Genomic DNA, 14,821 nt, shown 5'->3' on the forward strand with positions numbered 1-14,821 from the left:
CAGGGACATCCACTTACCGCGCAGCACCTATGAAGAGAACTAAGACGTGAAGAGGAATAAGGTCGCACAGCGATAAGGAATGCAGACTGTCTGCCCGCTCCTTATATACTGCTCAACCAGCGGCTGCTCGTCGGACCCGTCCCCGCTCAGCCGAGTTGGCCATCACCGGGAATACCTTCCCTCCTTCGCCAGACCTGTGAGCAAGGGGAACTAGGGGAGTTGTTACCTGTCTCATGTATCATCTCTCGTAGAGCAGTGTGGGTCGGACTCGCCTATGTGGGGCCCGCAGGCCAAACGAGCCCTTCTTTTGCCCGAGCACAGCCGTTTAGCATGCACACGATTCATGATCTAACAACCATTCTTTCAGGCTTCCGCACGAAGATCGTAGTCTGATGTGCTCAGCACCATGTACCGCATACGCAAGTGGGGCCTACGTACGCATCTTCCTAGCAAATCACTATATGATGTCTGGGAATCAGTAATGTTGAACAAGGGATTCGACCTGGGTATCACAAGTCTCTGTCATATCCTGCATGATCGGAGGCGGCGAGCGGGTGGCTCAGCGGCAACGATTAATGGCACAACACGAAAGACTGCCCCTGCGAGCAGAGGTGGCAGTGGATGATACAACACAGCACGGACCACACGCACAGGCGGATAAAATAACGCAACCCATCTTCCCACAATGTTCTCGAGAACTGAATCTTCATGCCGCCTCGGGCTAGTCGCCCTTAGCATCTACGTACTTAGCGTGAACACATCTTGACGGAAGCAGCATCATACGCGCACCTCGCTTTTGGGCGCCTTTGTACCACCTCCAGGAGCAATGATCGATGGCCACGGCGCTAGATATTATAACTTCTGATCAATGACAACCCGAGCACATGTATCATGTTGCAGTGCATCTAACAAAGTACAGAGCGCGCCCATCCTGTAATCCAAGCCAGCGAAGACCCATCTTCCCACGATCTTCTTGAACCTGAAACATCGTGCTTCTCGGTCAGGACATCAGATCTCTCGAATCGTGTGCATCTAGCGCGCCCAATACCTTTACAGAAGTATCCTTAAGCTTTTACCTAGCGCGACCGCATCTTGACAGAACCACCCTCACAAGTACGCCTCGTTTCTGTGAAATTATATCTTCGTAAGTTCAGTCTCCAACTACTCGATACAAACGCTCACCCGCTGCGCTTATAGTCCCTTGTCTGAAAGCACGTCGGCAGCCACCTATCACGCACACACAATGTCGTCCAACGACGTCCAGGAAGCGGAGTCACCCATCAGGTGGACAAACTCGTCCAAGGGCGTCTGCTTTGTGTGCGATGCCTTGACCAATGTCTCCCGCACGCGGCTGCCCGTTCCCGACTTTAGCGACGACGACTACACGTGCATCCGATCGCTTGCTTTCCGCCTCGATTCCGGGGAGCTGACTCTAGACGACCTGAGCTGGAAGGCCGGTGCAGAGGTGACGCGTGAACGCCGGCTTGCGAGTGCGGCCGTCTATGCATTCACGGAGGCGGAATGGGCGCGGGTTGCCGACGACGAGGACGAAGACGAACAAAGCGATGTCATGAACGACAATGCGTTGTTGCTGCTCAGCTTGAATCTCGATGATCGGGAGAATCCGTTGAGACCGAAGTAGAATGTATGACCGTATGTAGCATGAGCGGGCTGTAATCAGCATGTAACATGAGCACCGAGAGATGCTGTACTCACAATCAATGCGGCTATGATCGTTGGCTGAATCCAAAGCAGCGATATCTTTCTATGTGATTGCGTGGAGAAGACGAACCAATACGCCGCGTGCTGGGTAGCATTTAATGTCGATGTGTGGTTGTAGATGGTAGTCTCTCATCGACGCTTGCAAGGTTCCAAGGTTGACAACCTAGCATATTAGGCCCTACCTCCCGTCATTATGAGTCAACTAGCATCCAGAAGGCTAAACGACTCGTCTCGGCCCTGTTGCTATACACAATAAAATGGATGGGGTGTGCACACAGCACCACTCACTGCTGAAACACAAGAGGGATCACTACGCTCCCCAACAGCTACGATACCAATGTACCGTGTACCCTTGTTTCCTAGGTTCTAACTTCGATAGCGTTGTCGAAGATGTGCTTTAGCTCCTGAAACCTTGACGTGAACAGCCCATAGTCGCTTTATCTCTCTCACAGAAAATGACACTTGTTGATTATTGAAATAAGGAAGCTCAGTCGATGCGATTTGAGTCAAGTGGGAAAGGGCTTGACATATTGTTATGTCGCAAAGAACGTAAGGATAAAGGAGGGCGTGTGGCGCCGTCCTGTCCGAAGGCAAAACCCAAACAGACGCTACACGACGCGCTACACGTGATCAGACACGAACGCGTCGAACGCGTCGTCACGGCATTGCGTCCCAATAGGACCAGATGGTAGATATGCTGATTTATTGAGGCTTAACGAGTGCGCTGTTTCGCGGTGCATATTTCCACAATGAGTACCGGAGAGTTAAGGGCCTGGAATGGATGCTGAAGCAGCTAAGTAGGCCTTCAGGCCTTACATACCTTGCTGACACCGTATTGGTGCTGATCTGCAATTAGCAAACCCCAGGACGCTCACCCTAAACTTGAGAGACATTCTTGTAAGCACATGCTGACAATTCCTGGTCAACGTTTATGTTTAGGATGAATTGCTATACGGTGAGACGGCATGCCGCCAGCAAAGTGCGTCCGACCTAAGTCCTCCGTGGTGATCGTTGGGCAGGTCGTCTGAATAGTAATTTGCGTAACATCGCATACTACATAGGCCACACCTCGCGATCGCTTTGCCGTCGCCGACAACCGACAATCTGTCTTCGCGCTTGGGACTCCCACCTCAGAATAATGAGGGTCAGTCGTAGAGTTCCGTCCTTATATGCCTACAACCTAATGATACTACCGTGATGGGGACGGCAAGCCCGTCATATATTCTTCCTGAAGCCATAGCGTGATGCTTGCTAACAATATAGGTCTGAATTGCCTCGGTGCGTACCTAAGCTGAAGATGGCTGCATGGGTAATAGTGTATGTCCACGATTACTGCCAGAATATACCCGTGCTGCATTAACATCCTTCCATCCTTTCTGGTTGTCGACAATTGTGGCGGGAATCAGGCTGTAGGTCGGGGATTTCCATGCCGTGGGAATCGAGCAACATGAGGCAAACATTGGCGCCGGAGCAAGCCATGGGTGATGCTGATGGACGCGAACGAAAGCCTGAGAACCGCTTTCTGTTCTAGCAGGCGTCTTTCCCGTTCGTTTCTTACTCACGACCACCGTCCCTAACACTTTTGACACGGGCGACGACGACGGGTGGGAAGACCATCCTAATTTCTCGAGATCTCGACGAACCGCTGTCTCCCCACAATTTCTGAAGCTCACCGTCGTCTCCATGCCGCCCAAAGCAATGGGAGCGTTCTTCCTGGGCCTCGAGCTTGCGACTGACCAGCTTCGAGCATCTATTGTCGATGACAACCTGGAGTTGGTGGGCGTAGAGGCGGTAGACTTCGACACCGAGCTGCCGGAATACCAGTGAGTATTTTTCAGTCCCCATTGACACACAGCGGCTGCTGAAGGACTATGGATCGGTCACTCAGGACTCAGGGCGGCATTTTCACCACGCCTGGTGATGCATACACCACGCCGGTGGAGATGTGGATGAAGGCCTTCGGTGAGTGTTTCGCGGGACCAGATCCCTGTCGTTCTTAGTTCCAATCGCTGATCTGAACCCCGTGCGACCCACCTTCCCAATATATCGACGTGGCCCTGCAGATGTACTCTTGGAGAAACTGAGCAAGGCATACGACGTGTCGAGGATCAAAGGTATTGGCGGGGCTGCGCAGGTATGTCGTTCGTGTTTTCGTTTATACTGGTCTCATGTCCAGCTCGCTCGTAGCATGCGCTCGTATGGTGGAAGGCGAGCCAGATGCCGCAACTGCAGAACCTTGATCCGCGGCTGCCCGTGCACGCGCAGATATCCCCTCAGTCATTCTCGTTGCCCAACTCGCCTGTTGCGCAGGACACGTCGGCGCACACGCATGCGCTCGCACTGGAGGCCGCGCTGGGCGGGCCCGACCTGATGGCAGCTCGCGTCGGTACGTGTGCGCACGCGTCGCTCCTCGCAGCGCAGCTGCTCCGCGTACGCGAAGCGTGGCCAGAGGTATGGGCACGCACGGGGCGCGTGCAGGTTGCTAGCTCGTTCCTCGCTAGCCTTGTCTGTGGCGCGTTCGTTGGCATGGGGGAGGCGGAGGCGTGTGCGACGGGCCTCTGGGCGCACAGCGGCGCACAAGCAGGCGGCGTTCCGAGCCATTGGGACGACGAGGTCATGGAGATCGTAGGCGGGAATCGGGAGGAAGGTAGGCGTATCTGGAGTTGGCTAGGCGATGTGGATATCTCAGGAGGGCGGAGGAGAATTGGGAACGTTTCGCGATACCTGGTGGACCGATATGGGTTCGATCCTGGTGCGTGGTGGTCTGGAGTGATTATTGGACGGTTGTCAATGATATGTCGGTCACAGACGCTATCGTTACGCCTTTCACTGCAGACTATCTTTCGACATACCTCTCTGTGTGCCCAACGCCTTCCGATGCCGTCCTGTCCTTTGGGCCCATGGATGTTATGCTTGCTCCGGCATCGAACTATGTACCAACTCGTCTGTACACTTTGTTCCCACACCCCGCCCAGGATGCTAGCGAGAGGAAGCGTTATGTCGCAATGCTGACCAGCAGGTACGTCTGGTCTTTTCCTTGCGGCTGCCTTTGCAGGTCCTGTACCAGTCAGTGACAGGGTAGTTGACTGAGCGTGCTGCAGGAATGCAGATGTACCAAGAGCCCTCGTTCGTGACATGTACACGAAGAGTTGGAGCGCATTCGACCGCTTAGTAGCCATCGTTCCCCCTGGCGGCTCGATTGGGTACGTTCGGGTTGTCGCGGAGTTGAAACTCGATTAAATTGACGGACGTTTGCGACAGCCTTGATGACAAGCTCTTCAGCTTCTGGATTCTGCAGGCGGACAGTTACCCGTTTTCCCATGTGAAGGGAATCTACCGTTTCGAAACCGGGGTGAAAGTCAACGAATTCCGCGATTTGCGCGCGAACCCCCGATGTCTACTCGAAAGCCAGATCTTGTCCTTCCGCGTCCGCTGGTCTCGTCTGGCAGCTACGGGTGTACTCGGTTCCAATGCAGGGCGCAGTCGTGGCGCAAATTCTTCTCCCAGCCCTATCTCCCAGCAAAAACGCAGTGCAAGCAACACAGCCAACCACATGGGCCTTCCTTTCGATCCATACGACTACACTCCGCTTCCCTCACGCGTCATTTGCACTGGCGCCGCCGCCAATTTCCCGTCAATCGCCAATCTTGCGGGCGATGTCTTCAATGCACCGGTCTTGGTACCTACCACTCAGGTCGATGCAGCGCAAGTCGTGCCACACCGGAACGCTCCGCCCCCAGGATTCCCCGCTCGCGCAGCGCTTGGAGGTGCCTACGTTGCCCGATGGGTGTGGGGCAAGGAGAAGGGCACGCCCGCTGGTACCGGCCGCGGTGGCTTCGAGGAAGAGATTAAGCGACTCCTCGCAAAGCGCTGGGCAGTAGCAGGCGGTGTGCCTATTCGGACAAACGTGAACGCTCCGGGCACCAACAGCAGGGCGCCAAGTGCTACAGGAAGCGGCGCGAGCACGCCCTACGGACATGGGCCGCGCTCAGCTCTTGGAGCCACAATCCTCGTCGAGGAAGAGGAAGAGGAGGAAGAGATGGACAAAATGGGTGGAATGCAGAGCTCCTTTGGGATGAACTCTGGCTTCGGGGAGGGAGATCTTGGCCGACTGAGAACGCTCACTAGCTCCACCGCCGGCACGACGATGACGGGCAGCACGATAGATACGCCCTCGACGGCCTACACCACACCCGACCTCAGTGGCACCAATACCGTAAACGCGGACGGGACTGGGGTAGAGGCTGCAGTACCTTCCACCCCAGCCGCATTGACTCCGGTCACTGCAATGCCGACGTCCGAGGCGGAGGTCCAACTCGGCCTCGTCAAGGTTGCAGAGCCCGACGTGGATGCGTTCATGTCATACGCCGCTATCGTGCCAGAATACTGCAGGCTAGAGGGTTTACTGGTAAAGTCGATCGTGTAACCGCTTTCTTACACCGTCGCTCTAGCCTGATTGCTGTGCTTTCGATGCGCTATTTTGCAATCGGTACATATCGTCCGCACGGGCGAGCAAAAATTACATACAGAATCTCCATGTCTGACGGTGCCAACGCCGCATGGACTGGAGTCGCCGGGCATTTTGTTATGACTCTGGAGCATTTGTGATATATAGATAGCAAGCATTGGTATTTTGTTTATACCCTGTATCACGGCTAGGGCAGCTCGAAAAAGGGGTGTGTTCTTGCCACTGGGACAGGCTCAAGTACATAGTTCGTAATTAATACATTTCGTTATTGTCATAATCCTTCCACTCACTTCGCTGGCTGCCTGCCTTCAACGCACGACTTTAGCATTTGAATCTAGCGTGTCGTGCCATCAGTACAATAGCGAGTTCCTGTCGAGTGTGCGACAGTCCACTGGTGCGCTTGAGAGGCTCCCTGACCGAAGACCTATGCGCCCAGGGCGGAAAGAAATGCCGGATGTGTTGAGCCCATCAGCAGGGAGTCTTCTGAAAGTGTTGCCTCCTGTCTGTGCCGGCTCAAGGCATATTCACCGAACTTGGAATGTGCTGGAGGCGATGGAAGTGAGCATCGATATCTTGATCCTCAGTTCTGGGATATTACTGGCTGCTTTCAACGACATATTGAAAGAATATTTCCGATGTCACAAGCATGGTTGTATCATTTCCTGTGTGCGTCCAAATAGTCCAGTACACTTGCTGCCAGTGACGCAAATGGCGAAAGCGAGAGCGCTAGTGAGACTTGAATTTGTCGTTATCGTTATCTAGCCGAGAATTGTGGCACGCGCCTCGGGTTGACATTCAATTCAAGCTATCTGGAAACGTAAGTCGATCAAGCTCGAATGGACGCGCGAGTCCGCCGCCTTTGAGTATAAGTAGTGCTCCTGTCTTGAGAGCGCCAGTGTGAACTCTGTATCATCTCCCAGCAATATGGCGGACACGAACCTGGCCCCCAGCACAGCGACATCCGTCCAGAACACTACTCACGCAAAGCTGCCTTCATTCAAGCACCCTTTGGACCCTTTGACTCCCGATGAGGTCAGTACCACGGGATGCGGAATCCGGAGGCCTGACAAATCATCCATCTAGATCGTCGCAGTGTCGCTCGGTGTGCGGCGCCATACCGCAGCGAATACAGACATTAAGGCCATTAGGTTCATTACAAGCTATCTCCTTCCACCCCCTAAGAAAGCTGTCCTCGCTTACCTGGGAATCCCGCTCGACCCTGGCGAGAAACCCGAGCGCGCAACGGAAATCATAAGGAAGGCTGAGGTCGATGTACGTTGTTGATGATCTACGCTGGCCCGTAACGGCTAACCTAACGCGATCGGTGGCTCGATCAGTTCTTTGATGTCGTTACAGGGTATCTCGCTTGCCTCTTCATGAAGGCCCCCAGCTGCTCATTGCGTATCCAGACATGCGTACAATACCGTTCTAGCTCTCAAGGATGGGCAATGGGAGGTGGAAACGCTCGAGAAGTTACCTGAGGGCGTGCAGCCTCAGATTTCCGTCGAAGAGCTTCTCCTGTGCGAAAAGATCATCCGGGAAGACAAGCAAGTGCAGAAGCTTGCTGCCGATGTTGGTGAGAAAGCATCAGTGTGCGTAACGTTATAGGCCGCACTCACAGCGCACTCGCGAACAGGTGTATTGCCAGAGCAGTTGCATGCCGATGGATGGGCCATCGGCTACGACTCGCGCTTCCCGAAGAAGAGCCGCATTCAACAGGCCCTCCTATTTGCACGGTTTTCTCGTCATGACAACTTGTATGCCCACCCTATGGTATGAATTACAGCGATCGCACTTGATTGTTCGCTGACGCTGGTGTTAGGATTTTATACCTGTAGTCGACTCCATCGCTCAGAAAGTCATTCATATCGACTTCCCTCCGCGGTATCTGCCGAAAGCATCGCCCAACTCGTTCTTCACTAAGAGCGGGCTTGAGCTTGAGCTCTCAGCTCCGACGACTGTCCCGCCGCCGTTGGAAGAAGACTCGTTGGCCGCATCCAAGCGCGAGCGAGTCCCACCGCCACGCGAGGCATGGGACTTCCTCCCGGATCTCATGGCAGAGAAGCCTGGCGACAACTTCAAAGTAAGGGACGACTTGAAACCGCTCCATGTCGTGCAGCCGGAGGGTGTCAGCTTCAAGATCGACGGCCACGAGTTGGAATGGCAGAAGTGGAAGATGCACATCGGTAAGTCAAGAAAAAGGCGAACCATCGGACACGGCGACTCACGCAGGTAACAGCGTTCCACCATCGAGAGGGAATTGCGCTTTCTACTATCACTTACAACGACGATGGGAATATACGGCCGATTTTCTATCGCCTCTCCCTCGCTGAGATGGTCGTCCCGTATGGTGCGCCGGAGCACCCTCACCCAAGGAAACATGCGTTCGACGTGTGAGTTATAGCTGTGTGCCCTTCTTTCCGCGTGGCTGACGGTGCTTAGTGGCGAATACGGCATGGGTACCATGGCCAACGAGCTTTCGCTGGGCTGTGACTGCCTCGGAACGATTCATTACTTGGTAAGGAGCTGTGGCACGATAGGAGGCTCCTTTTGCTGAATACGGCCTCCAGCCTGGTTCGTATGTCGCTCACGACGGGAGTGCGGTTGTGATCAAGAACGTGGTCTGCATCCACGAAGAGGATGCTGGATTGTTGTGGAAGCATACTGACTTCCGTGTGGGAGGTCGCGCTCATGCTGTGCGCAGTCGTCGATTGGTCGTCAGTATGATATGCACTCTGGCCAACTACGGTCAGTTCCGCCAGTGATCCGCAATGATTACATGGCATTGACTACATCCTGACCCGCAGAATACATCTGGAATTACTACTTCTACCAAGACGGGAACATCGAGCTCGAGGTCCGGCTGACGGGTATTGTCCAGGTCTACGTGAAAAACGAGGACGAACCTACCAGGTTTGGGACGACCCTTGCGCCGGGCATCAACGCGCACTATCACCAGCACCTGTTTTCGATCAGGGTCGACCCCATGATTGATGGTCTGCACAACACGGTGGTGGAGACCGATATCATACCTCTGCCGGATGCGCCGACGGGGTCTATAGCCAACTATGCCGGCAATGCGTTCCTCACTGCGGATCACCCGATCACCGTCCAGAGCGAAGGCGCACGCGAAGTGAGCTACGAGAAGGATCGCCGATGGTCGATCATCAACCCTAAGAAGCGGCACCCGTACTCGGGCAAGTTCGTCGGATACAGCATCACTGGGCTTAAAGGCGCCGCCACGAAGCTTATGGGACGCGAGGATGGCGTTGTCGCGGTCAGGGCACCGTTCGCAAAGAAGCCACTGTGGGTCGTCAAGGATGTCGAGACACCCAAGGGCGGAAGAATGTGGCCGTCGGGCAAGTATGTTCCGCAGACCAGGGAGGCGCCCGAGGACTCGCTGGAGAAATGGGTGCAAGGTGACGACAACCTTGCTGAGGAGGATGTCCTTGTGTACATCACCACCGGTGAGTGATTTACAATGCCGTCTAGGAGGTGCATATGCACTGACCGGTCTGTACCAGGTGTTACCCACATCCCGAGACCAGAGGATTGGCCTGTGATGCCTGTCGAGCACGTCAACCTCCTGTTCAGGCCGACAAATTTCTTCAAGAGCAACCCTAGCATGGATGTTCCAGGAGCAAATGATCATCGCAGTGTGCCTGCGTTCTCAGAGAACGGTGCAGGCGCGTGCTGTTCCAACTGAGTGGTGCAAGAAAAGTCGCAGAAGAGAATATCAATAATGATTGTAACAAGGAGAATGTATACGTATCAAATATGGTATCTGACCAGATGTATTCATGCTGTCTGTATGGCCAGTGAATGGGTTAACTCTGGGTGAAGACGACCGACCGTCTCTCGCGAGGTTTATGGTACCGGAGGATTCGAACCAGAGACTAGACATGGTTGGTCTGACCTCGCCTATTCAGCTCAACTGGGATCAAAGTGCGAGGGATTTCAAAGCTGCGGCGCTCGGTAGGTCCGACCCCAAGGCAGTAAGGCGACAATCGTCTCTGCCCGTCTCACCTACAAATCAAATCACAAGGCCCACATGAACAACACCTGCTGTTCCATGTCAATAACTCATAGGTCCGAATGGTTCACGCGGAACGATGGCTGCGATACAGGCAATCCCGACATCCCGCACGGCGGTACGCATAAATCCGAGCTTATTCAGTATATCGTCTTCTTGCATATCACTATCGAAGAGCTATTGGTGTGTCTGTCAAGGCTGCCAGCATGCCATACATTGCCCAGACAATGAGGGCTCGGGCAGAAGCGCACCTTGACTCCCACCGAGGCATACAGCCAGAGGCAAAATCCGAGGACAGCCACTTCCCAGCGGATCGGAGCTATCTTGTCACCAGCTGACTGCGCTTGAGATACCAGTAGCGTCGGAGATCCTGGACCCTGGATAGGATCAGATAAAGCCATGGGTAACGGAGTAGCCAGGGATTCCTCATTCACTCACAGAATTATGATATCACAACGCGTCATGGTACAAGGATAAACGATGTGTCGTGGTTCGCCTTGCACATACGCAATACATCGGGGAACTCAAGGGGCTGCCTGTCCCTGTATTCACGTTATGATTAGAAGCACATGCAACACGATACCAGAAACGTGCGATGAAGACGGAACAAAATCTTTCCACGACGATACCACGATGGGTTATACGAAGATCACACTGTCTGAGGAGATGAACATGAGGAGGCCACGAGCTGCGCAAATGACTTGCATGGGACACAAGAAGGCAGCTACAGTGTAACAGCCCCGATGAAAGACATTCACAGCGAACGCAGCTGAGAACGAGGGAATAAGACTGAGGACTTTGATCGCCGGAGAAACGGACAGAGCGACCGCTACGAAACCGATGACATACCCGCTGTGGGAATTTTCATTTACAGACACTATTCATAGCGATGTTCTATGAACCAAAAGTCTGACGTCCGATATCTCCTACGAAAGCCCACCTTCACGGAGAAGAATGAAGCTTATACACCACATGTGTTCCGCACGTTCTCATAGAAGTGGGAGCGTTTTCCCACTTCCGGACACGTGATCCACAGAACTGGATTGGTGTTAAATGGCGATCTCATGCGGAGCGCGAGTGTTGTACGAAGATGTTGGGGCCAACGGCAATTATGGAGCAAGTCGTGTCCTGGTAGCGCAACCGATAGAGGACGGAGCAATCTAACAGATCAGTTGCATGATTTCATGAGGTTGACCGGGCGGACGCACGGAGACCGATCAGGAACAGGAGGTGTCGACTTGCCTCCGACGACTTCTCCCTTGCGCTGGGCACGCAACCCGCGTGATTGTCTTTAGAAGCTGAACTGTTCTCCTGACCGCTGATTATCGATACTTTGCACGGGCCATACGCTCTTGGATCCACTCGGCCGGGTGCTACTTTGACTGTTCCCATTTTCAGCGTCCTCCGAAGAGTTGGGGGCGATGGAGTCCGCAGCCCGAAGAGTCGGCCGCACGCCCAATGTCGCGCATAAAGCTTTGTAACGCGAGCGGATCTGCCGGAATAGCCTCGGAATATCGAGGTCGGAAGGTTCAGTCGCGGACGGATTCACGCGAGGAAACTGCCCGATCAAGTCCAAGAGTTGGCGGATGTGGTGGGCTGTGCGGCTAGGTGATATCGATGAACAACAGGTATCCCCAACAGGTCGACTTGGCCTACTTACTCTTCGTTTCTACTTTGTTGAGCATGGATCGCCTGCCACATGAGGGCAAAACCTTCGTAAAAGCCCAGCTCCTCCCACATCTCAAACCCTTTCTCCCTGCCGAGGGCTCTGCCTTCTATGGAACCGTGAATTTTGCCATGGGCGAATCCGTCGTGGTATCCGTCATCGTAGAATCTACACTCAAAATACATTTCAGAGCTAAACAGGGCTAGGGGAACTGACAAACCTCTGCTCAACATCTACAAGAGACTCTAAATCAAAATCCATGACAGGCTTCTACGAGACAATAAATCTTCTAGATTGTAGTAAAATTATCAACATGAGAATAAGCGATTCATTTTAGAAAGACCTACCTGCAAAACGCGGCTGAGAAGCGACGGCAAGAACCAAGCAAGAGACAATGGCGTCCTCCTTGTTTCAGCTCTGAACTACTATGGACAATGAACTACCATGGACAAATAAGGGAAAGCAGACCATCAAGCGGAGTTTGGGCGGAGCTCATCACAACTATCATAGAATTATGTAACCAATAGAAATAAGAATATACTAACATACCTTCTATGATTGGCTAGAGACACTGTGAATCTCAAAGCTTTAGTTCATTCTGTTCGGGCTTGGTTCAGCATGAAGCGGTCGGGGCAATCATCCGTGCGTATGTCACCAGACATCCGAGCAATCGAAGTTCCGCTATTTACTGGCTCGTTGACATGAATGACATTCACTAGCTGCGGATACACGCGCATGCTCATCAGCGTACATGATTGCAATCGAAACCAGTTCACGTAAATCCACGCGGAGCGGAAGGAACATATTATGCCTGTGGTGACCACAAGCGCGCCACAAAATGGGGGTATCCAGATAGTCCGACATGAGAGTAACAGGAGTAAGTAAGAGGAATAGCAGATACGCCAATGACCTGGCAGCGTTAGACCTAGAGCACATGTTAGTACCGAAGACATAGCGAGACACGAAGCATCACGGACCAGACTCAATTCGAGCGTCCAAACTCTCCGCGCCCATAGCTTCACCGGCTTCTCTGGTTCTCCAGGTTGTGCCATGTTCACCTCGATGCCATCCCACCAGCACTTCCGCTAAGATGACGGAAGCTTATCAGGATATGAACGCAAAGGGCCGGAACAGAAGTGGAACACTCACCGCCGGTTTACGCCAGAACAACAGGAGCTTCTGCGCCGTCGCCATCTGATTATAGTCTATGGTCACTTGTCTCTCACCGCTGGCATTTGGAGGGTGATGAACAATTCCAGTCTTCAATAGAACAAGAGCTATCGAGGATATACAACACCGTGAAGGTTCCATAGCACGATAGCCCCACTCGTCGTCTCGATCAAATCCACTGTAGCAGGAATTAGCATGACGGTCATGTGGTCACGGAACCACATCACAACACGGACCTCATACACAGCATGTCGATGAGATGTTGCTCCGCAATGTTGTTCTCCTTATTAACATTTCGCTGCAAAGCGGTGAAGATGTTTCGCTTGTGCAGAAGAAAATCGCCGCATTTCTTCTTCAGATCCAGGAGCGCGTCGTTCGCAATGCCACTGCTATTTGTCACCGCGCCGCTGTCCTTCGGTGGAATGGAGAAATACTCAAGCTCCTCACGAAGGACAATGATGGGTTGCTTGGCAAGAAGCGGGTTCTGCGACTGTGCAGGTCCAAAGTCCGATGTCGGAGAACCACCCTCGACCAACTGTTGCTGTGCCGTGAATAGGCCAGGTGAACTGGGTGTCCCGTAGAACGTGTCTGACGCATTGCGAAAGAACGTGAGGACATATGAGAAGCAATCCGGATCAAACTGACGGCGTGTTCAGCAGGCATTCACACCGATGCGGCCAAATGACCAACACGCACGTCTACAGCGTACATCTCCTCATAGTCGTCATTATCGCCCCCATCTGATAAGGCCGCGCTTTGACGACTTAGTACGAGGCCGTTCGGAAACAGACAGAGGAGAACCGATTCGGGAAGGTTCATAATAGTCTCTCGGTCCACGGAAAACCGCTTTCCGCGTAAATCGAGGAGCAATCTCGTCAAGAGGTGGGGCTGCAGGTTGGTCTGCACGGGTGTTTGCGAGACCTGAGTAATCGGTGAGTTTGACAGTGATACCGCCGCCATGTTGTGGGAGGAACTGGTCAGCTGAACGGCGGGGAGAACGAGGACAGCGGAGAGAATGGTAGACGCGGTGAGCAGCTCAACTTCGCGGTAAGTGGGCACAAGTCGGTGTGTACAAATATGCGCAAATAATGACAACGGTCACGAATTTGATTTCAGCATTTAGCTCCGCGCCCTCGCCGCCCGCTCCGGCCACGCCGAGTACTGCTGCCGCCTTAACCATCCGCAGGTTTTAAGCCTTGTAAGTCTCGAACATTAGCCTCGAAGTCCTCGTTGGTTTTACGATCTTTGACGGGAGAGATCCCACAGCTCGCTGAGGCGCATAAGTCAATAGACTGGTCTCCGATCTGCCGGCTTCCCGCGTCCAAGAATGGGCATGTGGAGGACCTGCCCCCTGGGGAAAGTCTATGTCACGGATTATCAGTAGACTTGCATTAGATGAGCGTGGTCATGAGATACCGTAGGTTTGGCTTACTGTAGGGTTTTTTCTCAGACCGTCGTTGCAGGGGCAGTGCAGGTCATCGCTGAAAGTTACGGCCCGGCAGCATCTTATGAACGAGGCAAAAGAAGATCGGTCTGATAGCAATCGAGACAACAGGTTTAGACAACTTGGAGTGATACCGCCAACTAGCGACGGAAGAATACACTCGTGTAGCTCCGCTCCATTGGGTGTCGATATCCTCCGGCAGCTTCCATCAAGCTTTAACCGTTTCGTTGGTACGGCTCTCTGTTCTCGGGAGCGGCGAACATTGGTCTGTCTCCGCGCCGCATTGGCGCAGCAACCGTAGATATATAATAGAAAGTC

The 14,821-nt window shown here is 53.4% G+C and overlaps 5 protein-coding genes across 5 annotated transcripts; 3 read left to right on the forward strand and 2 right to left on the reverse strand.

Moving 5' to 3' along the window:
• The first annotated feature begins 919 nt into the window (after positions 1 to 919).
• On the forward strand, positions 920 to 1,713 carry POSPLADRAFT_1039708 (hypothetical protein). Its single transcript, XM_024477586.1, has 2 exons — positions 920 to 1,144; positions 1,198 to 1,713. Exon 2 carries the CDS (start codon positions 1,244 to 1,246, stop codon positions 1,640 to 1,642), a length of 399 nt encoding a protein of 132 aa, XP_024339513.1. The 5' UTR covers positions 920 to 1,144; positions 1,198 to 1,243; the 3' UTR covers positions 1,643 to 1,713.
• Positions 1,714 to 3,405: 1,692 nt separating this feature from the next.
• POSPLADRAFT_1180806 (hypothetical protein) lies at positions 3,406 to 6,465 on the forward strand (the record flags this gene model as incomplete). Its single annotated transcript, XM_024488785.1, has 7 exons — positions 3,406 to 3,545; positions 3,611 to 3,684; positions 3,786 to 3,856; positions 3,910 to 4,474; positions 4,531 to 4,741; positions 4,824 to 4,925; positions 4,984 to 6,465. The coding sequence occupies 7 exons, from the start codon at positions 3,406 to 3,408 to the stop codon at positions 6,146 to 6,148; spliced, it is 2,328 nt and encodes a 775-aa protein (XP_024339514.1). The 3' UTR covers positions 6,149 to 6,465.
• A 584-nt stretch (positions 6,466 to 7,049) lies between these two features.
• Positions 7,050 to 10,010, forward strand: POSPLADRAFT_1065864 (hypothetical protein). The gene is made up of 11 exons (XM_024482003.1): positions 7,050 to 7,222; positions 7,274 to 7,462; positions 7,528 to 7,547; positions 7,600 to 7,766; positions 7,827 to 7,963; positions 8,013 to 8,376; positions 8,430 to 8,583; positions 8,633 to 8,708; positions 8,761 to 8,938; positions 8,998 to 9,657; positions 9,715 to 10,010. The coding sequence occupies exons 1-11, from the start codon at positions 7,115 to 7,117 to the stop codon at positions 9,894 to 9,896; spliced, it is 2,235 nt and encodes a 744-aa protein (XP_024339515.1). The 5' UTR covers positions 7,050 to 7,114; the 3' UTR covers positions 9,897 to 10,010.
• Positions 10,011 to 11,514: 1,504 nt separating this feature from the next.
• POSPLADRAFT_1046128 (hypothetical protein) lies at positions 11,515 to 12,150 on the reverse strand (the record flags this gene model as incomplete). The annotated part of the gene is made up of 3 exons (XM_024478952.1): positions 11,515 to 11,827; positions 11,884 to 12,057; positions 12,110 to 12,150. 3 exons carry the CDS (start codon positions 12,148 to 12,150, stop codon positions 11,515 to 11,517), a joined length of 528 nt encoding a protein of 175 aa, XP_024339516.1.
• Positions 12,151 to 12,576: 426 nt separating this feature from the next.
• On the reverse strand, positions 12,577 to 14,077 carry POSPLADRAFT_1180811 (hypothetical protein). Its single transcript, XM_024488786.1, has 5 exons — positions 13,756 to 14,077; positions 13,296 to 13,699; positions 13,039 to 13,237; positions 12,867 to 12,974; positions 12,577 to 12,814 (listed from the first exon to the last, which is right to left on the reverse strand). The coding sequence occupies exons 1-5, from the start codon at positions 14,017 to 14,019 to the stop codon at positions 12,809 to 12,811; spliced, it is 981 nt and encodes a 326-aa protein (XP_024339517.1). The 5' UTR covers positions 14,020 to 14,077; the 3' UTR covers positions 12,577 to 12,808.
• Positions 14,078 to 14,821: the final 744 nt, after the last annotated feature.

The sequence above is a fragment of the Postia placenta genome (assembly GCF_002117355.1).
Source record: "Postia placenta MAD-698-R-SB12 unplaced genomic scaffold POSPLAscaffold_6, whole genome shotgun sequence".
Classification (NCBI taxonomy): domain Eukaryota; kingdom Fungi; phylum Basidiomycota; class Agaricomycetes; order Polyporales; family Adustoporiaceae; genus Rhodonia; species Rhodonia placenta.

Excerpts from the sequence above, each read along its gene's own strand:
- POSPLADRAFT_1039708 (XM_024477586.1), top strand. The coding sequence starts at position 1,244 with ATGTCGTCCAACGACGTCCAGGAAGCGGAGTCACCCATCAGGTGGACA.
- POSPLADRAFT_1065864 (XM_024482003.1), top strand. The coding sequence starts at position 7,115 with ATGGCGGACACGAACCTGGCCCCCAGCACAGCGACATCCGTCCAGAAC. Across the intron at positions 7,548-7,599 it reads TTCTTTGATGTCGTTACAGG|ACATGCGTACAATACCGTTC; the intron begins GTATCTCGCTTG and ends TTGCGTATCCAG. Across the intron at positions 8,709-8,760 it reads TCGGAACGATTCATTACTTG|CCTGGTTCGTATGTCGCTCA; the intron begins GTAAGGAGCTGT and ends TACGGCCTCCAG.
- POSPLADRAFT_1180811 (XM_024488786.1), bottom strand. The coding sequence starts at position 14,019 with ATGGCGGCGGTATCACTGTCAAACTCACCGATTACTCAGGTCTCGCAA. Across the intron at positions 13,700-13,755 it reads AGGAGATGTACGCTGTAGAC|TTTGATCCGGATTGCTTCTC; the intron begins GTGCGTGTTGGT and ends ACACGCCGTCAG. Across the intron at positions 12,975-13,038 it reads TGTTCTGGCGTAAACCGGCG|CGGAAGTGCTGGTGGGATGG; the intron begins GTGAGTGTTCCA and ends CCGTCATCTTAG.